The sequence below is a fragment of the Diospyros lotus genome, chromosome 11 (assembly GCF_014633365.1).
Source record: "Diospyros lotus cultivar Yz01 chromosome 11, ASM1463336v1, whole genome shotgun sequence".
NCBI classification, from domain to species: Eukaryota; Viridiplantae; Streptophyta; class Magnoliopsida; order Ericales; family Ebenaceae; genus Diospyros; species Diospyros lotus.
The window spans coordinates 10,837,947-10,863,821 of NC_068348.1; the positions used below are offsets into that span (position 1 = coordinate 10,837,947).

At 36.6% G+C, this 25,875-nt stretch overlaps 1 protein-coding gene across 4 annotated transcripts; it reads right to left on the minus strand.

Annotated features, from left to right (window-relative positions):
• Positions 1 to 1,240: 1,240 nt before the first annotated feature.
• Positions 1,241 to 3,063, minus strand: LOC127812621 (zinc finger A20 and AN1 domain-containing stress-associated protein 1-like). Of its 4 annotated transcripts, none has more exons than XM_052353080.1 (3): positions 2,851 to 3,063; positions 2,181 to 2,529; positions 1,241 to 2,087 (listed from the first exon to the last, which is right to left on the minus strand). In XM_052353080.1, the coding sequence occupies exon 3, from the start codon at positions 2,060 to 2,062 to the stop codon at positions 1,562 to 1,564; it is 501 nt and encodes a 166-aa protein (XP_052209040.1). In that variant the 5' UTR covers positions 2,063 to 2,087; positions 2,181 to 2,529; positions 2,851 to 3,063; the 3' UTR covers positions 1,241 to 1,561. The 4 variants fall into 4 exon arrangements, with proteins under 4 accessions (XP_052209040.1, XP_052209039.1, XP_052209037.1 ...); XM_052353079.1 differs by having other exon boundaries at positions 2,181 to 2,539; XM_052353077.1 differs by lacking the exon at positions 2,181 to 2,529.
• Positions 3,064 to 25,875: the final 22,812 nt, after the last annotated feature.

A 25,875-nucleotide genomic window follows, 5' to 3' on the forward strand; every position in this document is an offset into this window, starting at 1 on the left:
AAGACTCTCAACGCACGTTGGTGACGAGACTCACAAGACCCTCAAGACTCTCAAAACACTCATAAGGCCTTCAATCCCAAAGACTCTCAAGACTCCTATAATCAACCACACACAAATTGTATTCTCCCATGAAAAAGAAAAGTAGATTGTTGTATTTTGAAAACAACAACTGGGTATTACAGGAAAAAGCCTTCCCGAGAGCATCCAGACACCGCCAAGAGGCAGCTTACCGAGAGTAGCTAGGCATAGTCAGGAGGGCTTTTGGGAAGAAGTCTTCCCGAGAGACAACTTGCCGAGAGAGAAGATCGTGCGGCCAACAGGGATTGGTGAGAGATACAAGATAGGAATGCCTTACTGGGAGATGGCTGGTCGAGGAAGAGCTTCCTGAGAGATGGGTTGGAAAAAGGACAGCCATTGAGAAAGCTCCATGCCTCACCGAGAGATCTTCCATGGCTGTCAAGAGGCGGCCTTGCCTTGTCGAGAGAAGCCGCCGAGAGCCGATGGTCCTTACTGAGAAAGCTAGGTTTTTCGAGAGGAAAGCTACCGAGAGTAAAGAGCTTCTCCGAGAGGCTTCCACCACTTGCCTAGAGGAAGGATCCTTTCCGAGAGACGAACATCTCCCTCGAAAAGGTCTTGGTGAGAACCTCCAATAGCTTGCCAGAAGTCCTCTTTGCCCATTTAACCAAACTATTTATAAAGAGAGACCTTCCATCTTTGCCTTATGACCCTTTTGCCCCCAAGCCTTGCCCAATTACGCTTTTAGCTATTAGCAATGCTTCTTTGGCTATTCACTCAAAGTTTCTTCTTGGGAAACATATACCGACTTGGGAGCACTTTTGGGATTCGTCTGTCTTATGTTTATTGACTAAAATACCCCTAAGTGGATGCTTGAGAATTCTATGACACAATAATATCTATCACCCATTTAGTTAGGGATAAACCGAAAGACTAATGAATCAAATAAATTCAACAACCATGTGGGTGGATTATGAGTTTGAATCTACTACTTGCTTAAAAGCCTTAGTATTATAGACATCTTAAATCCAAGACCGAACTCAGCCTAATCCCATTAGGGTTGATATGGTTTGGTCTAAAATTACAACACACCCGAAAAAAAACAAATATCATTGCAATTTGACTCAATTTCTTGAATATAAAACCAAAGCTAAGCAATGATGTGATGTGGGAGCGCCCCTCCAAGCAATTCATCGACGACCAAGTTTCAATAAAGGCATTGCAATGCATAACACTGCTCAAAGCAGGTGTCATCGTGGATAAGAAGCTACATGTATAATTATTGTTTATAAGCATCATGATTAAAAACTACCCACTACTTGCCAAGAGCAAGACGCAGCTAATAATGGAACATTAGACTTCATCATTGAGACCTGACCCCGGCCAAAGGAGCCAATCTTACCGAGGTCGTTATCGTTCCTCGTAAGACCAGCCAGAACAACAAAACTGCGTCTCCCACTGATCCCATACCCAAATCCCAAATCCAATATAAAACCAACGCACAATCAGAAGAAAAGAACAAGAACCATTTCAATTTCAATTCCAATCACAGCCGCTCGATCTTATCGGACTTCACCACCGGGTTTGCCTTGGCGATGGTGTCCCGACCCGCCGCCTTGAAATCGAAGCAGCATCGGTGCATCTCCGGGTATCTGTGCTCCCCGCAAAACGTGGCTCCGCACCGGCACTTGAATCCCAGCACGCCCACCTTTTTCCGGCAGCTCGAACACCGGTTCGCCGCCCCAGCTCCGGAAGTCGGTTCCACCGTCACGGCCACCGGGGATTCTTTCACAGCTACCACCGACGATGACCCGGCACGGGAATCGGGGCGAACTCCTTCAACAAGCGTCTTGTTCTGGATCGCCTGCAGCTTGTCCATGGCGGCCTTGGCTGCGGCGGCTTGCTCTTCCTTCACGCGGAGGTTTCTGTAGCATTTCGAGCATAGGTTCATCGTCGCCGCCGTGCCGAAGAAGCCACACTCGTTGGCGCACGGCTTCGGCTCCGATGGCTCAAACCCCGTGCCATCGCTTTTCCCATCAGAACCCATATCTCTGTCTCTCTCCTTTTCTCTTCTGAAAATCGAAGGATTTAAGGTTACGTTTTCTGGACGGAACGGAATTCACAGTATTAGTCTATGAAGGAAAGTTGCGCAGCAAGTAGCGTACTTGACTAGATTAATCTCAGTGCAGGTGGTTGCCAATTTATTTATAGAACAGTACAGTCGGGCCAAAGCCGATCGAAAATTGGAATATTGCTATTTGACAAATAAACCCTCAACAGCATCACCCCTTCATGGCGGAAATTATGACGCGGGGGAAGGGTCTTATAGTCAATTTCATTATCGGGCCTCCTAGTCCCTCGATGGTTTTAGACGGTGCCAGTTAAATAACGACATTGCCGGCGGGTAATCGCCGGCACTGGAAACCGTTTCGGTGGGGTAAAAAGTCATTAAAGTTACTTGGGAATGGAACCATGAAGAATTCCACAAACGCCATCATCTCTGTCTAGCAGTTTCTGGAATATCCTAACACATAAATAAATTAATCAATAGTCCGTAGAGGAATTCTAGGCCGTAGGATGCCACGATCGGGCGGCAGCCGTGAATTACGAAAATGAGAACTGAACGAGAACAATTGAACCAAGACACAGTTCGATCGGGTACACGATTTAGCCACGTATAAAGTGAAATCTGGAAGTGATCGAGAAGAGAAACAGTTTGAATTGAAAGTTGGAGAATTCATAGACGGTTGAATTCACCATACAAGAAAAGAAGAAAAAAGAAACAAAACTGAAGAAGTAGCAGAAGATAAGGCAGAGAAGGTATGGTTCCGGTACCTTTTCATCCGGTGGTCGACGGCGATGCTTCCAATTTCTCTCGTAAAAGCGGAGCTTTACTATTTCTCTTAAGTATGTTGTCGTCCCGATCGATCGATGAAAACTAGAGCGAATTTGCCTCAGAAAAAGAGCTCTCTCTCTCTCTCTCTCTCTCTCTCAAAACCAAATTCCATCCTACCAGAGCCGCCTGATTGAGTTTATTTCAACCGACGGCACCCGTGGTTTTGTTGTGAAAACGGTGGCTGTTGGATTGCTATATTCGGATATGACATCAGCATATTTTAATAGCGTTATTGTTTGAATATAACAATTAAAATGTATAGTGCAGGAAGAGATTTAGGAATTGATAAAACCTAACCGAAAAATAAAATTTGTATGGGAGAAAGTTGTTCAAGACTAGGGGTGTGAAACGGTCGATTTGATTATCGAAACAACTGAATTACACTAACTGATTATAGCCAAATTGAACCAAACTGTTTAACTCAATAATCTAACTAACAGAAAATATAATTAATCGGTTGTAAACCATGTAAATCAAACCGAAATTGAAAGCCAAACTAACACTAAAAAATTAAAAATTGATAATTGAAAACCGAATATAACTCATAGATCGAACCGAAGAAATCAAATTTCAAAATAAAAAACCGAACCCCAAAAACAGGAGAAGAAAATATATGAAAGCAGAAAGAAAATTTAAGCATCAGCTCAAAAGTGATGCAAAGATGTGGAATGCTCTCAAGTTAAAATCATGCAGGATATGAATGCAGCTGCTCCATATCAATTTCCAAGTAGAGAGTGGCAAGTAAGCACAAATTAATGGTCAAAGTGCAATAAGAAACTTTTAATCACTCTGCAGGCATCACAAATGAGAAAAAGGAAGCACCAAAGGATGAAAACAAAGGGCAAGTACAATAATTTGTCAAAGATAACTGGGATTTTATCAAAACAGATGGTAGAAGTGCACTACTGCATTGATCTTGGTTGTGTCGATCCTAATCTTCTCAAAATATCTGGTAAAAAGTGAGATCTAACTTAAATGCATCCTCACATTTCGGTTTGATCTATTGAGCATATCCAACAAAATACATACATTGACACATCTATGGTTCCAATTTGAGGTATGAGAATTGACTTGCCTTAAGTTCACAATACTGCTACATTTTCTGAGCTTGTGCCAATGCTGTCTTGATGTAACATCCTGGTATTCTAAGAAAAGAATAAATGAGAAGGAATAAGTTAATTAATTCTATATTGATTTAATTGAGGCTTATTATCTATTCGTGGGCTAAGTGGGGTTAAAGGTAACATATTCAATTGGGTCGCATGAGATGTTTGAATAGTCAAGGTAAAAGAAGCTAAATTTGATGTTAAAATTCAAGTTCAAAGGAAAATTGAGCACATGTGGAATAGTCAGCATAGTCAAGGAAGGAAGAACTCAAGTGGGGTTGAAAATTCACTAATGCAAGGGTATATGCATATTGGTAAGTTATATGCGGAGATAAAATTGAGGAAATTATTTATGTAGGTGAATATTAATATATATATATATAATATTGAGGTTATGATATTAGAATTAAAAAATAATTATACAAGGGATTAGATATATATATTTATATATATGGGTTAAGTAATATAAAAGGATGACATTTGGAGAGTTAGTGGAGGAAGTATAAAAGAATTGAGTGAGTGTGCCGATGGAGTTGGAAGGATAAAAGCTAGGCTTCTTCTTCTTCTTCTTCTTCTTCTTCTTGATTATCAAAGCTTCAAGGAGGGTTGTGTGCAAGTTGGTTGTTATTTCAACATCTTCTCTGTAACACCTGAGATTTTCTTAAGGACTTGGGTGTAAATTGGCTTAGGGTATAAATGTAATTTTTTGAAGATTTGGGGTTATAATGTATTTTTTTTTTCTCAGTGATAAGTGACCGAATAAATGGCAGGGAACGCCTAGGAATCTAGATGTCTAGAAAATGATATAAAATTGACAAGAATTTCAAGTCGATCCCTACACAAGTCCTTCAGAATGAAACCATTGAGATCCAAAATGAGCTAACCTACCTGGAAGAACCGGTTCAAGTTTTGGATCGAAGAGAACAAGTACTAAGGAACAAAGTCATTCCTTTGGTAAAGGTATTGTGGAGAAATCATAGTGAAAAAGAAGCCACATGAGAACGTGAAGAAGAGGTAAAGACCTCTTATCTGTATCTATTTAGTTCTAGGAATGAATGACTTCAAGGACGAAATTTATGTTTAAAGGGAGAGGATGTATGCAATGCCCCGTAAATTCCAGGATCGATTTTAACGAATTAGTTTCAAAATTTAAATATAGGAGACGTTAATTAACTCGTTAATGTTTTCCCCATTTTCTTGTGGTATTTAAATATCTTTAAATTTCAAGTCTGGAGAAGCGTGTTAGGAAAGTTTTAGATAAATATGAGGTATAAACTTGTAACCTTCAAGAAGAATACATTGCAACCTGTGCCTTGGTCTTTCTTGTTATTCCAAGTTTTACATATTCAAGTAGTCAGAATGACATCATGAAGAAGGGTTTTACTTTATGAAAGAACGTGTTTATTTGTTGGGTGTTTGACATGTAAGTGTCCCACACATAACATTATGAACCACGAGTCTTTCATAAATGATGATTTCAATTGTATTCTTTTTAGGGGTTTTAATAGGAAATAAAAGTACATCCATAGTATAACTTGGTAATTACCACATCCAACCCTTTATCTTTTTCTTGCTCCCAAACATTCCAAATAGTAAATAGTAATAAGTAAGAGTTGTCTTAAGTATTATAATTACAACAACTTGGCTTATCACAAAGTAAGTAAAATGAGGGTAATATTAAGTAGCCATTTCCTTTTACCTTTACTTACTCTTGGGGTACCTGAAACAATTGCTACACCTAGAATGTGGAATGTTCTAGGAGTATGAAACACCCAAGTTAGATAGTGATATCTAAGTGGATAACTCAGTATAGGTGGTACGTGCAAATGCATTACATAGTATGTTGTGAAGTAACCCGATGGTAGTGACGTCAGGCCATTGCAATCACCCCCATGGGCCATCATGTTATCAAAAGCCATAGCCATCCCTGACTTGGGATGGTGTGGTCCAAGACCATGTACATGATGCAACCCATTTCAATGCCATTAGCCATGAATGTAGTGATGTATGTCCAAGTGTATAAAAATGCGAACCAATATTATTAAATGATATGCAAACCACCGAAAGGTACAATATGTAAGAAATGTAAGAGTTCCAAGAGTATGAGCCACCCACTAAAGTTACCTGACCTGGTACTGTTCACGGTTGTCGGTTAGGCTGTTCTGCATAAAACACAAGATTTTGTAAAACCAAAATGAAATATTTTTACATAGACTTGTAGGGAATAAATAGAGGGACAACTGTAACACCCCGATTTTCTATTACAGAGCGTGTCACCATGCTGGGGCCCAAAATATACATAAATTATTTTTTTTCTTTCTCGGTACGTAACCTTAAGTACCGAGTTCCAAACAAAACCCTCAGTAATTCATTAGAAATGCGGAAGCGATAATCGAAACCTGATATGGTACATAATCAATTCACTTTATTTATAACATAAGAATTCGTACCATAGTTAACATCATATCCTCAATATTGAAATACATAAATACATGGAGATTCCATCATTTTCTAATAAGAATAATCATCAATAAAGTATCAGGTAAAACATATCTGAGTCAGCTCGTTGAATCTATCGGCCTCGCCATCACGTGCCGTCATATCTCAACCTACTCTTTGCCTGAGCTGCAAGTCTAAACTGGAAGGCTGAATGTTCCAGGGGCATAACCCATTAGAAGATGAAACTTGTAGCGAGGGTTTAAAAATATATATATGAATACATGATGCGATAACATGAACAACATTTGCCCCTAATGTAACTTACCAAGCCCACCAGCTTGGCACAAAATCCTAGGCAAATCCCGAACCTCTACAGGATAAGCCTAACTTTATTCCATCATTGCTATAGGGGAATTACGGCTACACTCTGGGGGCGACATCCCATTATCATGCACAAGTATTAATATGACAACAATATCGTGTCATGCAATTATCACAACTTTTCATGCAATATGACAAAATGAATATTGCATTCATAACAACATGCATATATAATAACCATATCGTGAATATAAGTTCTTGTGAGAAAACCACTCACAAAACCATAGTTATGATAAGAAAACTCACCTTTGCCCAAAGATTTAAGACACCTCGAAAAACGCTTATCACCTCGATATGCATGCCCGACCTTGATTCTCATGCCCAAAGATTTAAGACACCTCAACCGGAGGCTCGAAGCCTCGGTCAGGCGGTTCGCCTCTAGATTCCGGCGAAGCCTCAACTGGCCTCCAAACCTCAACCAAAACACTCAAAAATCTCTAAAATTAATCTACTACTCCTGGGCAACAAAAGTCTCTTATTTTGGAGGCTCAATTTATTCAAAATTAGCCTCGATTTGAGGCTTACATTTCTCCCAAATTTGGCCACCATGGATGCCTATTTATAGGCAAAATCGAATGGCCAAATGCTTTCTATCGGCCAACCCATTGCCTTAGGAGCATATACCTACCCTAGATCGACCTTAAGCGAGCCTTATTCGACAGCCAAAAGCAATTTATAGGTACTTGATCGCGCAGCCACTTTCGATTACTTTTCTACTTTTTCCGGCCACCATGATGGCTGTTGTCGACCAGGCCTTTACAAAAGTTGGTCCCATGACCACCCTCGTGCCATCCCATGCCTCAAATAGCCAATCGGTGACCATCTGTGCCATGGTCGGATTCTCATTGGCAAATCTTTGAAAAATTTCACTTTGGCCCCTCAACTTTTGGGCTATCTCACTTTAGCCCTTTTCACTTAACCCCTCAACTTTGCACAATTGCATTCAGGTTCCTCAAGTCCTAAAACTTTCATTTGACCCCCTAAGATTCCAAGAAATCAGCGTTTTGACCTTCCTCTAGCAATTTCAGAAAACTGCACTTAGGCCCGAATCTTCGTTTTGGCCTTAAACCTATTCGTTTCTTCCTGAAACCGTTGAAGGGTTGTCCCTTATGAAAAACCGAAATCCCCTCAAGCTTTCGTTGACTTTTGGGAAGTCGTCTATAATAATTCGGTATTGTAGCCTAATTGGCAGCTACATTTTAGCTGTACCGAAAACTATTCACGATCTTATTTCTTTTGATGCTATAAATCATATCTCGGGGTGGTCGTTAATGCCATGTCATTGTCCTTTGGCATATAGGCTCCAGGGCACTCCCAGTAGTTGATTCAATCATCTATACGATAATAAATTACCGTTATACCCTTCATTTATCCTTAAATTCTATTTTTGCCCCCAAGATAATTTATCCTTGAGTCCTTTAGAATTTCTCGAGTATTACAACAACTATGCAAAAATTCAGGTCAAGAGGGGCCCTCACGTGCTCTCACGAGCCCCTAGAAGGAGACCCACGCGCCCTCACTCACGGCCAGCAGCCGTGCGTGTATTACACGCGCCATGTCTTTTCCGGCGACGATTGCACAATAGCTCAGTTTTTTGGGCTTTTCTCCATCATTTTAACTCCAATTTGATCCCCGTTTGTTCCTACACCTCTCTCTTTCTTCCTTCTATAGGATTATAAAATTAAACGAACTTAGCTCCCTATTTTAGTGATTCAGACCCAAACTCCGGGGACGCATAGTTTTCTAGCCGAGGCTCGTATCTCCTTTGTTTTTTTTTTTGGCAGAGTTTTCCTCCTTCTTTGGCAAAGTTTCCTCTCTCAAAATATCCTCCTTTTTATCTCATTTGGTGCCCCAAAATCATCCCCCCCAAAGCCTTATATTAATAGGCAAATTCAAAGAATCCAATCGTGTCATGTGTCGCGTTGGATAAGAACTCATCATGAGATTTGCAATGTTAAGCCACGTATACATAGAGATTTGTGCATTCACATGGAGATTTGTGCTCCATCATTACACCCTTCATCATTACACCCCTAAGATTAAGCCACGTATCCATAGAGATTTGTGCATTCACATGGAGATTTATGCTCATCATTACACCCCTAAGATATTATAAGCTTTCCTACTAATCAAATTGTGACAACAAGGGGGACACTTGGCCATTCATGATTGGCCCATGGCTGATATTTTGCTAGCTTCATGATGGCTAAGTTTTGGTTTTCCTCGTTTCGGCCCATAGTTTCCATAAATTGCACTTTTTTCCTTTGTAACTTTGAGAATCCCACATTTGGCCTTCAAAATGCCATTCCTCCATTTCCAATAATTCTTACAATGCTCCTTCACTTTTGGGTACCATTCTTGACTCCGAAATGATCTTCAATTATTTTTGAGAAATTACACTTTTGCCCAAAATTTTCTAAAACGCACTACATTTTGCCCGAAATCCACTCGTTCTTTCTTGAAATCCTAAATCCATCTTATCTTCTTTAAAAGAGAACACTCTTATAAAAATCCTGGGTGTTACAATGTAATACCCAAAATTTTATATCAAAAGTATTTTAGAAATCTTTTGGGTCTAAATGCAGTCTATCATACTTTCTGCCCAATGTGTAAATTTCAAAACATAAATGAAAAGGTAAGTGACCTGACCAAAATGAGACTTGGAGGGTAAAAATTTCCAAAGAGTCAGGGGTTCTCAAAAACCAAGAGACTCAAGGAAATTTAGGATCAAATGCGCAATTAAGGGCATTCGAGCCAAAGTGCAAAATCTAGAATTTGATCGAGGGTGGTCAAAATGATGTTTTTCCTAAAATTTTGGGGGTGTATCAAGACATTATAAACTTATGAGGTCTAATGGAATAAGTGAAAAACCCAAGGTTTGAGAGATAAGGGTAGAAACGTGAAATATCAAAAGTTGAGGGGTGAAAGTGCAAATAACAAAAAATAGGTCTGAAACTTGCAAATCACCTTCCAACTTTACAGGGGCCATCAGTAAGGCTTCCAAGGGGGTCAAGATTGCTTTCCAGGCCATCATGACTTGATCGGGCAAGGGTATTGGCCGGGATCGACGGTGATTAGATGAAAAACTGATTTTGAAATAATCAAAAATCTTGCTGGAATTTTAAAGGATTTTCATCATCATTTAGCTCGATTTGAGACTTGTAATGATTAGATTCGAATCTTAGGTTATAGGAAAGATTATGTATTATCAAAATTTTGATGAAAAATGGGTATAAATAGGGTTTAATGGTCGAGGGTTTCATTCAAAATTGAAGGCAAATCATAGAGTTTTAGCAAGAATCGAGCGTTGAGAGCATAGGGATTTTGTTCCTTGAGTTCTTAGAAGCATTTCTAGAGAATTTGGGAGGGTTTGGTGTAGGATTTAAGGGGTTTCAGAGAATTGGCCAAAAAATTGGGCTTCGCCGGACTGAGACTTGTAAACGACCATTAAGGGCATTTCCAGTGGTATTTTCCAACATTTAGGGGCACCCCTAGGATTGCCTCGAGGAGAGCTACAAGGTGGTATAGTTAGTTTGGCACAAGGTGGTATAATTAGTTTGGCCATCGGAGATTATCGCAGCCAACTATCATTGGAGAAGACAACTAGAGAAGACGAGGCGTGTGTACTGCACGCGCAGATCCCACTTGCAGGCTACTCCCGTGGCGCGTGAGGTACGAGAAAATTATGAAATTAATTTTAAAATTTTTAGCAAATTATTTTAGATTAGTTGAAATGTATTTGATGAAAATAGGTGTTATGTATTTATTACAAATTTTCAAAGAGAAGGGAAGTTATGGAAAATAGAGAAAAATAAGGAAAATTGAGAAAATTATGGAGAAAAATAGGAAAACAATAAATTTTGATTTCCTCGGATAATTATTGGCCAGGAAAAACCACTACAAGTGTTGGGGTTTTACACATTAATCGAGGTCGACACATTTTTCAAGGAACACGTTAATTTACTATCCAAGGTGAGTGAGCAATCTCTTCAAAACTTAGTGTGATTTATGTGGGTGGTTCGACCGAAGGTTCGCTCTATGATTTCACTTAGGGGTGGTTGTTTCGTGTGGAAGTACTGCCCATTTTTTTAAGCATATTGTGCATATCAAGTTATTTTTCATGTGATGCATTAACTAGATATAATTGTGAAATTGCATGGCAAGTGGTTTTCGTTGCATTGTTATATTGAATCCATGTCATAGTCCGATGGGACGGGATGGGGTCTTCTTGAGAATGGGGTAAGGTTAATCTCTGTTGTTCGGGTGACGATATTGTGCACCTTAAGGTTAAGTATACCGTGGCGAGGTCAATCTCAATGGTATGATGTGGAATGAATTTTTCACGAGAGGTTGAGTATGCCAGGGAGATTTCTCAAGGTTGACGTGTCATATTATTTTGTATATGCCATGCTTATGTTCATTTCATGCATTCTATAAAACTGTTTATGTGCTATCACTTAGATGATTTAGCATCAAATTTAGGTTTTTCCCTTAGAACATTTAAACGTTCCAAACGAGGGTCGTAATAGGGATGAGGACACGATCGGATAGAGTTAGGAAATATGAGCGTCTTAGATGATATTTATGTTTTTTTTTTTCCCAGTTATGTAATCCTTATTTCGTTTGGAAGATGGTTTGTATGAACGGTTGTAATATCTTATGATATCAAGCTTTGCAATTTTAGCTGCATGAGGTTATGCCTTGTTTAGCTTAGATCTGTTGGTCTTAATAATACAAAGGCTGGACTGGGGTTCTGGGATGTTGTTAGCATGTGAAGATTGTTCTTTGAAAACACTACACTTGTATGGATCTTATGTATTGGCAAAAATTCTAGTAACTCCTTATAGTGGCACACTCGGCGAGGTGGGGTGTTACAATTGGTATCAGAGCCCTAGGTTAGTTAAGTTGTCAAACTTAGCATGGTTAGTTCGGTTAGGACTCTTGAATGAAAACTTAGAATAAGATTATGGATCCTAAGAGATATTTGAAACTCAGAAGGAATGATACGGAAACTCTAGGAAACATACATTCGAGGTTTCTAAGTAGAATCTATCTTTTGTTAACAACGATGGTTGATCAAGTGTTGTTGACTCACTAGGCGCAAAGAATCTATAATATCCCATATTTTCGTGAAGATGCCACGTATTTTAAGTGAGTTTAAAATACCAAAAATTATGTTTGAAATGGCAACAAATGACCAAATCAGTAATAGGGAGTGCCCTAGAGCTTAGATACCTGAGGACAAAGGTATATTTTTTACGAGCGTCTCGAGACGAGATTTATGACGCTGAAAGAAATTAAATCAGAGACGATTTTTCAGTTAAACTAAGTTGTAGCCTAAAATAGCCGAATGATGGTAAGGGGTTTCGGGAAATCGTACATATCGAGTAATTTTGAGTTATTAATTTTGAGATTTTAAGTATCTAGATAAATTTGATGTTTGAGGGTGTAATTGTAATTAAAGAATTATCCAAACGAAATAAGGATAAAATTAAGAGCTTATGTGGTAAAATATTAAAGTTGAGAACTTGAAATAAGGGCCAAAATGTTATTTGGGAGAAGTTGGGGGAATTAGCTTGGATTTCAAAAGTTAAATTCATTCTAGCTTTGGATTTCAAAAGCCATTCAATTATATCTTTGAGTCTTTGGAGTCCATGGCTTAGATTGTGACAAGTGGCATAATGTGATTGGTTGAAGAAATCTATAAATAGGCACCATGGGTTGTTCTCAAATCACTCCAAGTAAGTTTGAGAGTTGAGGCACTCTAAGAGGAGGAGCTTGCTCTAGAGAGAGAGGAGAAAGTTTGGCAAGAAGGTGGGAAGAAATCGAAGGAGAAGCTGGGAAAAATGAGCCTAGTTAGAGTTACGAGCCTTCGCCGGAGTTTTCCAAAATTAGTCAGAAAAAAATGAGATAAGTTCACTGTTTTTATAATCCTATAGAAGGGGAAGAGAGGGTCGCGTAGGTTCAAACGGGGGTCTAATCGGAGTTAAAACGAGGGAGATATGGCCGAAATACGAAAACGACGCAATGTTGTCTGAATCTAGTAGGCAGCGTGTGAGATACACGGGCCGAAAGAGGCTGCGCGTGAAGACGCGTAGGCCACCTTCCCGGGGCACGCGATGGCGCGTGAGAGGTCCTTTTTCCATGAAAGTTTCTAGTTATGCCCCTACTTTAATGTCGCTCAACCCTATGTAAAAATATTTGAGGTTAGGTTTATCAAAATGTGTGTTTTCTGCGGAAACCGAGCCCATTTACTGTGAAATTATACCGTTCAAGAGATAAACCAACAAGGTGAGACTCCTATACTCCAAATCCTATTTTTTATTCTCTTATGAGAGACTTCTATTGCATGAGACGTGTTTTGTAAAGTTCTTATACGTAAACTCTTGTTATTCTCTTACGTGAAATCATGTTGCATATATGAAATGTATTTTTCTAAAAATTATATGCTATTGGCTTTTTAACTGTTGCATTTATAAAATTCGTGTGGCCATACTGTTATACCTATTTGTTGTTGGCCGAGGGAAAAAGTAGAATATCCCTCGAGAGGCGCTATGCGTGCGCTATCAAGAAAGCTCTCGTGAGGAAGGCCGTGAGCCTAAAGAACAAAAGATGTGGTGCTTGTATGAGTGCTATGAGGTCGGACCGAAGTGACATGGTTAGGGACCTCCCGAGAGGCGCTATGTGTGCACCATTGAGAAAGCTCTCGTTGGAGGAGGCTAACGTATTCATGAGGCACTTCGGAGTAGTTCTCGTTGTCTTCTCATACATTTTATACCTGATCATGCATTGATATGAACTATTTGTTGGAGTTTCTCACTAGAAGATTCATCTTCTAATTGGACTATATCCCTAGAATATTCAAACGTTTTAGGTTCGACAAGCGGCTCTAAGGGAAAGGAGGTAACTGAAGAATAAGTTTAATTTGTTGTGTATAGCATGTTTAGAATATCTTTATTTATGTGCGAGCTTATGTATGTCTTGGATATGTTTAAGACGTTTAGTTATCACTTACGAGAGATGATGTCTTTGTAATACATACCTTTTGTAGATGTCTTGAACAATTTTATGATAAATAAAGCATTATGGTTGTGAACCACATCAGGTTCGATCTAGCTTCCACATTTGAAATTTTAACGCCTGTCTTAGCTATTCAATTATTGGGTTTGTTAAGCTGAGAAGGTAAAAATTAGGGTTTGGGGGATATTGTGTGATATGAAAAATTTTTATATTCTCGAAATCTTAAGTTATAACACGTTCAAGAAATTTCGGGTGTTACAGAATCAAAGCTCGAGGAAATCCGCAAGAGAAAGATGTTCTTGAGTTTGTGAATGCTATGGAAGATATCCTAGATGATGTACCCCCTAGTTACCACCAACTAGAAGATTTGGCAGAGTAGCAGATCGACTATCTTCTCAACTATTGGTAGGGGAATGGAAGACTTTTGCCCAGTGGATTTGGCAAAATGAGGATTTTGAAACCTTAGGTGACTTTTGTGCGAGAATCTGAGTTCAATATGTGGATCTGTACGAGGAGGCCATGGACAAAGGAACTCAAGAAGATGTTGTCGCTGCGTAAGTCGAAGACAAAGAAAATGTCGTAAATATCAGTACTGATGAGGAGTCTCATGAGGATGAAGAAGGACCCCAGCAGAATCTAACGATGACATCAGTACTAAGGAGCCATGGATATGGAGGCCGAAGAATTAGTCGAAGAAGAAAATTTTATGCTTATTTTCTTTTATGTTAGAATGTTATGCTGAGTAGATTTACTTTAAGGAATAAAACAACCCTTACGAGAAACGATATCACTTGAGTATAATTTATTTCATCCATCGCTTCAGATGGTGACCACACGGTGACCTAGAGAATCGATTGTCAACAGTTATGGAAGGAGAGAGGAAGATAATCTTGAAGAACAGGGTAATCATAGGAATCACTCGGAAATGAATGATAGGTATGTTAGAGAATCAAGCACAAGTGAAAATCGATTTGATAGGATGGAAAGGTTTTTGGAAAGTTTGTTGACCTATGTGAGTAGAGAGGAACCTACTTGACATACAACCATAGCACTGGAACGGTATCAACACTTGCAACCACCTGTGTTTAGGGGAAGAGCTTGTGACAACCCCAGCTCAGCTGAGTACTGGCTTGAGCAAACAGAAAAATTACTCTAACACCTTTAGTGCAACGAAGGAGAGAAAGTAAGATGCGTTGTCTACATGCTGGAAGAAGAAGCTGGGAGGTGGTGGCAGTCAACAGAGCATTCGTTACAAAGGACTCATCAAGGGCGCATAAACGAAGTTGAAGACACGCAAATCCTTACTTGGGAAGGATTTAATGAAGAATTTAACGACAAATACTTTCCTAGAAGCTAGAGGGAAGAATAGGTTTGGGAGTTCATGAGGTTAAAACAAACCGAAGAAATGGCAGTGACACAATACGATACACGATTCATTCAATTGATCAAGTATGTGCCCATGTACGAAACTGACGAAGGTTAAAAAGCACAAAAATTTATATCAAGGTTGCAAGTGAACCTCCAACAGGCTTTAAGTTCATGGGTTGTTGACTTATATAAAGAAGCTTTGAGTCGGGACTTAACCACAGAAAGAAATTTGACGTCAGTGAGGATGATTAGATCCAAGAAAGGGAGTAAGGGTACCAAGAGAGGAAATTCATCATCTCAACCTAAGATGAAGCCCATTGATTGAAAAGTTAATTGGAGGAATAGCTCTTGGCTGGAAAATGCAATAGCTTCTAGAAGCCAATTGAAATGAAAAGAAAGGAAAAGACAATTGAGGGAGTAGGTGGGTAGGTGCATCATTCGTCTGGGAATTGGAAATGGAATTTGTAAAAGGTGAATTGGAGAGATTGGATTTGAGGGGAAGCTGTCGTGCATATATATATAATATGCTTTGTTATTATTAGATATATGTATATATGATTATTTATTGGAAAGAAAAAAAAAAGGCAGCAAGTAGGGGCAGTGCGTGGGATGCACATGGAAGCCCATCATTCTCTCTCTCTCGTTTTTTCCAGAAAGCACGTTGGGCATGAGTTTTCTTCCTTTTCAATTTTCCAGCCCCTCTGCTCCGTCTATCTTCTTCCTTCTTCCATTCTATCTGCCAAGATCCTTAGAATACAAGTATGTATGGGATATAAATTGCAACAACGTGGGTGCATAACTCCCTCACCCTCTCTCGGCAAGTATGTATTGGATACATACAAATATGGAGGAGGTTGTAGTGTGTGCGCCTGCAATAGTGGAGCGGTTTCGATTTTCTAATCCATTGATTGGATCTTCGGGATTTGAGAGGAGAATTGATTGCAAGGAGTTGCATTTGTTGGACGATCCAGGGACGAACAAAAGCTTGTGGCTGGAAATATATTTATAGCTAAGAGAATGGACAATGGCGTGTAGATCTAATGAAGGCATTTGTCATGGCTTTTGCAAAAGACCGACTTGGGTAGTTAAATATGGCATCTCAAGTGTGACAAAAGTTGCTAACAACCGGGAGTGGGTAGTTACTGATGGCTCGTGGTAGTCGTGGTTTGTTTTTTGGTGGTACTAACAGTTATGACGACAATGGTTGTCGTTGGTACAGTGGTTGGGGTTTTCGACGAGTTCTTAGTGGTTGTCTGGAAAGATTGCCAACGATGGATGTACAATCACAACCCCTTTATGATATCCTGCTTGAGGTCCATTGGACGGACAGTCTCTTTTGGAGGAATGGTCCTAGCTCTCATTCACCTTCATTAAGATGGGCACAAGTCTAGTGGAGGGTTCTAGGGCAGCCTACAGGTGGACTGACTTGGTCCTCTACGCTTATGGGGGGTGGCTTGGTCAGTTGAGGACAGGTATCAAAGTGGACGAGTAACTGGTTTGGGAAGCAGGATGGTGAGCTAGTACGCGATTGGATCGTAGGAGCTTGATCGAGAGATCGAGGACTTTGGGTCAGATGCGTAACATAAGCAATTGACATGCTCTTTGAGCCTGAGGTATCATTTACAATTATTGCATTTCCATTATGAATGGTTATGGTTTGTTATACGAATATGGCTATTATCATTACACGACAAGAATTTGGGGGTTTTACCCACACATATTACACGTAGGTATTTACCAACACATATTGATAATACGTGTGGGTAATTAAATTAGATAAACACATTACATATCCACATTTGTTATGTAAATTGATATACCCACACTTATTTTGGCGGAAAAAATTCCCTCTACTTTTAGAGGTTGGTGAGATATTTTTTGCTAAAATTTTAGCTGATGTGGTATTTATTTTAGATTATATTACCCACACATATTAATAAATGTTATGCATGTGTGGGTTTGTTTATAAATTTACCCACACATAATTAGAAATGATATATATGTGCAGATATCCACGTATGAACTGATGTGGCAGTTTTTTAGATTATATTATCCACACATATTAATAAATGTAACGTATGTGTGAGTAATGATTTATAAACTTACCCACACATAAATTACCCACACATATTATATGTGCCTTAGACAAACTCATTACATTATCCAAATTTATTATATGTGGGTAACTTGATATACCCACACTTATTTTAGCAAAAAAAATCTTTTCACTTTCAAAGTTTGGTGGGATATTTTTCAGTAAAATTTTAGTTGATGTGACATTTATTTTGAATTATATTGCCCACACATATTAATAAATATTAAACATGTGTGGGTAATTGTTTATAAACTTACCCAATACGTATTAGTAGAATTAGTAATTTTTTTTATTATATTGCCCACACATATTAATAAATGTTATGTATGTGTGGGTAATTATTTTTAAACTTATCCATACATAATTACAAATGTAATATATATGCGAGTATCTATGTGTTTATGATTTTATACTTAAATTACAAAATTACATCATTTTAATTTTTATAATTTAAAATAATTTTTTTTATTTTATTTACAAATACAAATAATAAACCCAAAACTAAATCTCTATACTAAAATTCTGGTTTCCCTAAATCTGAGGCTCTTTTGCTCATCTGCTTATTTCTAAAATTCTGCTTTGCAACATTTCTCGTAATGGTTAATTTTTAGGTCTATCTCGGTCTCTTTTAACCTTGTTTATGATCTCATCTCATCTGTTCTCTTCTCTTATTTCTCTTTTCTCTAATTGTTTTTTTGTGTTTAGAGTTATATTTATAGTTTTTTCTTCTTGAATCTATTTTCATTAATTCTAAATAGAAAAGAATTATTAAGATTTAACTAACACTATTATAAGTAATTCTTAATATAATTTTGTAAATGAACTAATATAATTATTAAGCTATTATAATTAAATATTAATTATTTATTGATAATACAATACATTAAAAATTACGAACATATTAAAAAGAATATAATATATAATGCGGATCGTGTTACATTAGTGTATTTGGACAAGCATGATGGAAAGAATTCGAAAGTATGGTTGTAGTGATCGGTGTTCAGTCTTATCGGCATACATGTGTTGAACCTTGATCTCCTCCTCACAATGCTCTGTTTCATTTTGATTTTGTTAATGGGTTACACTACAAAAAAAAGAGTTATTAATGACCAAAAGTTAACGACAGGATTAATTTTGGTGGTTAATATAGTATTATTAACTACTAAATATAAATCCTGTCGTTATAAGATAAATTTTAGCGATGAGCTAAATAAGTTGTTGTTAATAAATCATTTTCCCATCGTTATTAACTAAAATTTTAATTCTAACCATGAAATAATAAAACAAATTATTAAAATTTAAGTACTACTTATATAAACAATTCGAATATAATTATATTTTTTTGTAAATACACAAATTATTATTTTATTAGTTATCATAATCATAAATTATTTTATTTTTATTAATTAAATAATTAACAATTATTTTATTTTTATCAATTAAATAATTAATAATATTATTTGTATAAATTATTTTATTTTTATTTAACAAATAAATATTAAAAAAAAAACAAAAACGTGGGTGAGAACTACTCCCACCTTATCTCTCTCTCTCCCTTTCCTTCTCCTTCCCCAAATTACCAAATTCCTAAATCTAACCCTAACTCACCCCTCCTTCCCCCCTCTTTCTCTTTTTCTCTCTTTCTCTCTCTCTGTCTCTCTATCTATCTATCTATCTGTGAAGTACTCCCGCGATTGACCCATTCGCTGCTACCTCCGCCTTCAATTGTCGCTGCTGCCTCCACCTTCAGTTGTCACCACCTCCAACTCAATTGGGCTTCGCCTTCACATTAGAGTTGTCAAAAGGGCCGACCCGGCCTGGATTGGGCCACGGGCTTTTTAAACGGACCGGGCCGACCCTTTTATTAAAAAGATCGGGCCCAGCTTGACCCACTTTGCTGTGAATAGGGCCCGGCCAGGCCCACGGCCCCCCTATAGGGGGGCCGGGCTAGGCCCTTAGCCCACAGGGCCTAGTGGGCTCGACCCCATTTTTTCTTTTTTTTTTTAAATAATTTTTTTTAAAATAATACATATAATATATACATATATAAATATCAAAATAATGCATATATAAAAACTAATTTTTTTTCTTTTTAAATAATTTTCTATCTTAAGTTTTAAATATTATTTCATTATTTTATATTTCAAAATTCTATATGGCTTATAAATTTTTTTGTGAATTGATATGAAAAATAATACACATAAAAAGAAGAATATTTATTTATAATTTAAATATATAAAAAATTTAGCTTGAAAATTTTAAATATATTTATGGTTATTATTTATATATATTGCAAAATGTAAAATTTTTAGCATCCAATATTAATAATAAATAAAAAATAACATAATTAAAAAAATAAATAAGCAAGGGACACTGTAATTTATAGAGGTTCGAACCATTTGGTAAACAAATGGCCTACTCCTCTCTCTTCAAGCCATCACTTGAAGAAGTTCAATTAAATAATTTTTTTACCTTTTTTCCATGAGCTAGCAACCATTGCTAATAATCCTAGTCTCTTTTTAGAGTTAGGAAATTTTTAAATCCATTGCTACAGCAAGATCATTATCTTGCAGCTAGCAAAAAACTCCCATCACTCAAATGGCGATTGCCAATATTGATTGGTGAGGGAATATGGCTGCACTCTCACCCTACAATTAAAACACAAAACAAAACACAATAAAAATTTTATATATATATTTTTTTATTTAGGTGATAGGTTTATACTTGTCAGTGTACGAGTGCAGTTGTAGTCCAAATTTAAATTTATATGTTTTGGATGAGTCCAGGTCGTCCACTGAGAGATTTATTTATGGCAAAAGAAAAAGAATATCACACACACGCACACGCATTTAGATAGATTGGTAACAAGATTTGTTTTTATGATCTTTTTTAGATAACAGATACTAGAAAATAAAGCAAGGCAGAAGTTGGAATAAATGCTTAATGTAAGGATATAAAATTGGATAGCACTTGAATTAAGACAATTTCAGCACCAATCCATTGATTCCCAAATTTTAGCAAACAAGGTTAGTAACATTAATTTAATTTCAGATATAAGGGTTTGTTACTAAATGCAATTAGAGATTATGATAATTCTAGTTTAAGCAATCCCCATACGTGATATGCGGGATTCTAATTTAAGCAACTACCATAAATCCAATTATAGTTAATATACAAAACAACTAAATTAATCATCCGGATTTGGGTATGATAGCGTTTCCAGTTCTACTAACTCCCATGCGTGACATGAAAGCTCTAATTTAGACTTACGCTCCAATCCAAACCTAGTAATTTCCCAATAATTAAAACTCACTCATATTGAAATTTAAATTAATGTTACTCATTTAAAGCGCAACTTTCTTTGGGAATCATTGGCGTTGGACATTGTCCTTGCTTTAACCCAAGATTAGATTTAGCTACTCATTTCTATTTAAAAGTTAATTAACAAGAATTTAAATGACATAATTTAAATAATAGAATTTAAATGACAAGAATTAAAATAGTAGAAACTAACCGGCTATTTAGGCGGTGGATAATTAAAAGACAAGAATTAAAATTGTAGAAATTTAAAGGCAGAAATTAACCGACCATTTAGGCGGTGGATAATAAAGTAATAATAAATGACATAAGAATTTAAAAGAAGAAAAAAAAGAAGTAAGATTACGAGAGAAAACAAGAAAGAGAATAAGAGCAATTTCTCTAAGAGGAACTCTAGGAACAAAACTAAAATTTGATTCAAGTAATAACAATCTTCTCACAAATGCACCCAAGTGAGCTATTTATAGCCCATAAGATGCAATACAAACCACACAATTATTCAACTAATCATAATATATCTAATGGGTACTCACAAAACATTCACCTAACTAATGAAAGAAAATTAGGTAAAAGACAAAAAATACCAAAAACTTTAGGTGGTGGACTACTCATAAGAATACAAAAGACTTTAGGTGGTAAATCACTTATAAAAAAAATACAAAACAAATAAAAGTCTTCTACAAATTGGACTTTGTTGGGCCTTTGATTGGTCTTGAGCCTTTGGTTGGTCTTGGGCCTTTGATTGGCCTTGGGCCTTTCTTATGTTGGATTCTATTTGATAGTTGGGCCAAGTGCACTTGAAACATCCTCTAGACTCCATAGTTTGCCCATGAATTTGAGCAACAATAATGGGTAATCCAACGTCTTCGATTTATGCCCCTAATTAATTGTAGAAATCAGCTTCCTTACTTCATCCTGTAATAATATGTAAAGCAAATAATTATTTATTTTAAGCATAATTATAAAGTCAAAATGGGGATATAATTCATTAAGATTTAGGAAATATTAATCTCTCATCAGAGTACAATAGCTAAATTAAATTTTTACATCTTTTCGATTAAATAAAAGAAAATAGTACAAAATTGCAAAGGTAAAGTGGTTTCAGCTAGTTATCAACATCATCTTCACTTGATTCATCTACTAACTCGATCCCTTGTTGTTCGAACTCCACATCAAGCCAATCTTTAAAGCAAACACACATTTTCAATATTTTTGGAGATAATCTTGATCTTTTTGGATCTAACACCCTGTTACCTGCAGAGAAAGCAGACTCTGATGGTACTATGGACACCGGAGGAGTTAGTACATCACAAGCCATGGCAGCCAAAACAGGATATGTGTGTTGGTTTAGGCGTCACCAGGCCAAAACATCAAAATTATTTATTTCATCATCAGAAAATTGCATATCTCTATTTAAATAAAAATCTAATTCATTAAATGCACTACTTGACGTTGTAGTTGTTTTTTTTTATTGTTTACTTCTCAAAAATTTTGAAAATTCAAATTTTAAATTTCCTTTGAATTTTGTTTGTTTTGATGAATCTTCAATTTGTTGTTTAGGTTTAAAATGAAATTTGTACAAATTATACATTTCATATACTAATTGTTTAACTTCATATTTTGTATCATCTGTATCAATATTCATAGCATTGCCATAAAAATCTAAAAAATCATCTACAACATTCCACTTTTGTGTGGGATCTAACGTACTAGCTATTAGGTAAAGTGGTGGAATTTGCGTCCAATGTTTCCTAAATTTTGCTTCCATTGGGTCAAGAAATGGCATGTAACTTTGATGTTCTCTATATTCATTGAAACAATTTACTATACTATATATTTCTCTTAAAAAAATGTGAGTTGTTGGATATTTACAATCAGAAAATGTAACTGTAGTATGATAAAATTGTTCTAATATAAAAATAAGTATATCTAACAAATTCCAATCAAGTTCAGTTATGTGATGAGATGGGGGCATTTCTTTATTCCAAAACATTGTTAAAAGTTCTCTATATGGTGTTATCATTTGTAATAACAAAAATGTTGAGTTCCATCTAGTTTCAATGTCTTTTGGAAATTTTTTATAGGGCAGTTGATAAGCATGAACTAATTGTTTCCATTCTCTAAGTTTAGACGTATTAGTGTGTATGAATTTTAAACAACTTTTTACTTTTTCTAATGACTCTGAACCTACACAAAGACCATCTTAAACACATAGATTTAAAATGTGACATGTACATCTATTGTGAAACAATTTTCCCCCTAAAATTAAGGGCACATAAAGTTTTAATCGTTCCACTGCGACATTATTATTACTAGCATTATCAAAAGAAATAGCAAATAATTTTTCCAAAATATTGTAATCTAATACGGACTGTGAAATCGCTTGAGCTATGTAGTTTCCACTGTGTGCTTCTACAAGTTCTTTAAAAGTAATTATTCTTTTTTGAATAGCCCACATGTCATCTGTCCAATGGGCTGTCACACATAAATAATGATTATTTGTTAGTCCGTCATACCATATGTCAGACGTAAGTGAGATTTTACTAGTAAGTTGATTAAATACATTTTTTAGATTATCTTTATATATTAAAAATAATCTCATTGCTTCATTTCTAATAGTATTTCTAGAAAAACCTCTAGACTGTGAATTGTGTACAGTTTTACAATACCACTTAAAAGCGGGATCTTGTGCAAACAAAAAAGTGCATTCTGATTTAATTATCATTTTAGCTAAACACTCATTGTCTAATTCTGGATTATAGCGATGAATATTACTTGAAAGATTTAATTAAGTTTGTGTACTACCTTTTTCACTACAGGCCATTGCCTCCTCATGCTTTGCCGCGTGCCTTTTTAGATGACCTGTTCCATCGCCACACACAAGACTTTTTTTACATACCTTACATTGGGCTCTTTCACCCTCACTTTCAACCTGAACTATTTCATAATAGTTCCAAACAACACTTGTTCGCTGTCTTTTCCTAACAGCTCCCACATTTGATGGACCTGCATCATCTTCTTCATTTTCTCTGGGTGTTGGTGGGGGTGGAAAATCAACAGGCCCAGCAAAATTGATGTTGTCATCTTCTTCTAGTGAGTCAGGTGGAAGTGTTTCATCTTGTTTTGCATAATTTGTGTTATACAAATCATGAATGAAATCCACTGGGGGTTGGGGCTGAGGACGATGAGGTGGACGAATTATGGGGTTAGATGTGCTAGACCGTGGTGGATCCATAGAACCAGAAGAAGTACCAGGAGAAAAACGGGTGGATTTTGAGCGACGAAGGAAAGACATTATTATTGATAAGAATACTATCTAATTTGTGAATGGATAAAACTTATAAAATAGAAAGGCAAAAATAAGTAAGAATTAAGAAGTGAAAGTTCAAGAACAATTGAACAACAGAATTGCATGGAATTCGAGAGCAAATGAAAATCACTCATATTTGTTGTCCTATTTATAGACAATCAAGAGACTTACAAATTTGAATTTCAAATTCAAATGTTAGGAAAAATTTGAACTTCCATAAATTTCAAATTTTCAAACGTTGCGAATTGTGATAGAAAGGTTAGGAAATATTTGTTAGGCAGCCTGACAAACGTGGGTGACAGCCTGACTCAGTAGCCAAATGCACCATTGGTGGTCATCATGAAGGATACTTTTTCTAAAATTTTTGATGGCGTTTGATTCCTTCCCACCATTTACTTTCCTATCAATGATAATGTAGGGAATCTCATTGTATTTTTTGTATTTTATGCACTTTCCTGGGAAAATACTTGAAAATTCCAAAAATAACTCCTATGACTTAAAATTGATATATAATATGTTATTATATTATAGTATACATAACAAATATAATATAATATTATAAATCACATATATTTATAATATATATTATATAACAAAAGAAAGTAGCATATTTAAATTTGAAAGCTTTTATAAAGTTAATAATCTCAGCCTTGCCAACCTTGTCATTGTTAAGTTATATCTGCTAGCCTTCAAATTTTCAAACGTTGTGATAGAAAAGTTAGGGAATATTTGTTAGGCAGCCCTTATGGGTGAATATTCAATTTCAAATAGCAAAACATAATGAGTTGTCACAAGACTTGTGAGTTGTGACATACTTTGTCTTTATGTCAAATTGTGGACTCACAAGCAAAATAGTGAAACACATGTAAATTGCAAAATTTACAAAAACATAATGAGTAGTCACAAGACTTGTGACATGCTTTTCCTTTATGTCAAGTTATCAACTCACAAGAAAAGCAACATGCAAATTGCAAAATCATTAATTAATTCGTTTAGTGTGGGTGATGCGCCCATGATTAAATTGGTAACTACAAAAGGTGGGTCATGTGCCCATTATTAAAGCTAATCATCAAGCTCTCTGCTTGTTTTATTCTATTACTCTTTCTCACAATCATTAATTAATTTGCTTAGTATTTGTCAGGGCCTAATGATGATACTAATTAACTTGCACTGGGTTGGACTTTGATGAAAACTTAGTTAGTTAGATAAAATTAAATTAGAGTTAAGTCAAGCTTGAACTTAAATTTCAAGCAGACTGTGTACCCAGAGCCAATTAATTTTTAACTCTTGTATCACAAGATTATTATGTGAAATCATACCAACCCAACATGATGATTAAAGGCCATCAATTTTATGAGCCCATAAGGGCCTCACGAGCCAGGCCCATAAGGGCCTCATGGGCCCAGCCCATAAGGTCCCAACGGGCCGGGCCGGGCTGGGCCCTTAGACGGGCCGGGTCGGGCCAGGCCGTGGGCCCAAATTCTTTGGCTCGGCCCGTTTGAACAGTAACGGGCTGGGCCGGGCGCCCCGTGGGCCGCCCGGCCCTTTTGACACCTCTACTTCGCGTCCCCTACTGCCAGAGTTACATATATTCTATGTGAGTATGTGTATATGTATATATATGTGTATATGTATTACATTACATATTTGCAAATATATGTGTGTATAGGTATTACAGAGTATATGTATATGTATATATGCTGTGTCAGAATGAGTATAAATATTCGAGTTTAAATCTTTAAAAGCTAACACCTTGTCTCCGTGTTTGGTCAATGAGAAAAACAAACATGTAATAGTAGGCACTTTCTACGCAATCGAACCAAAACACAGTTATTGAATATACTCAGATTTTAAAAGCATAACTTTCATATATGTCATAATTTGGAGAAGTTTTGTGAATAAACAGTGTAAGACTATCTAAGAATTA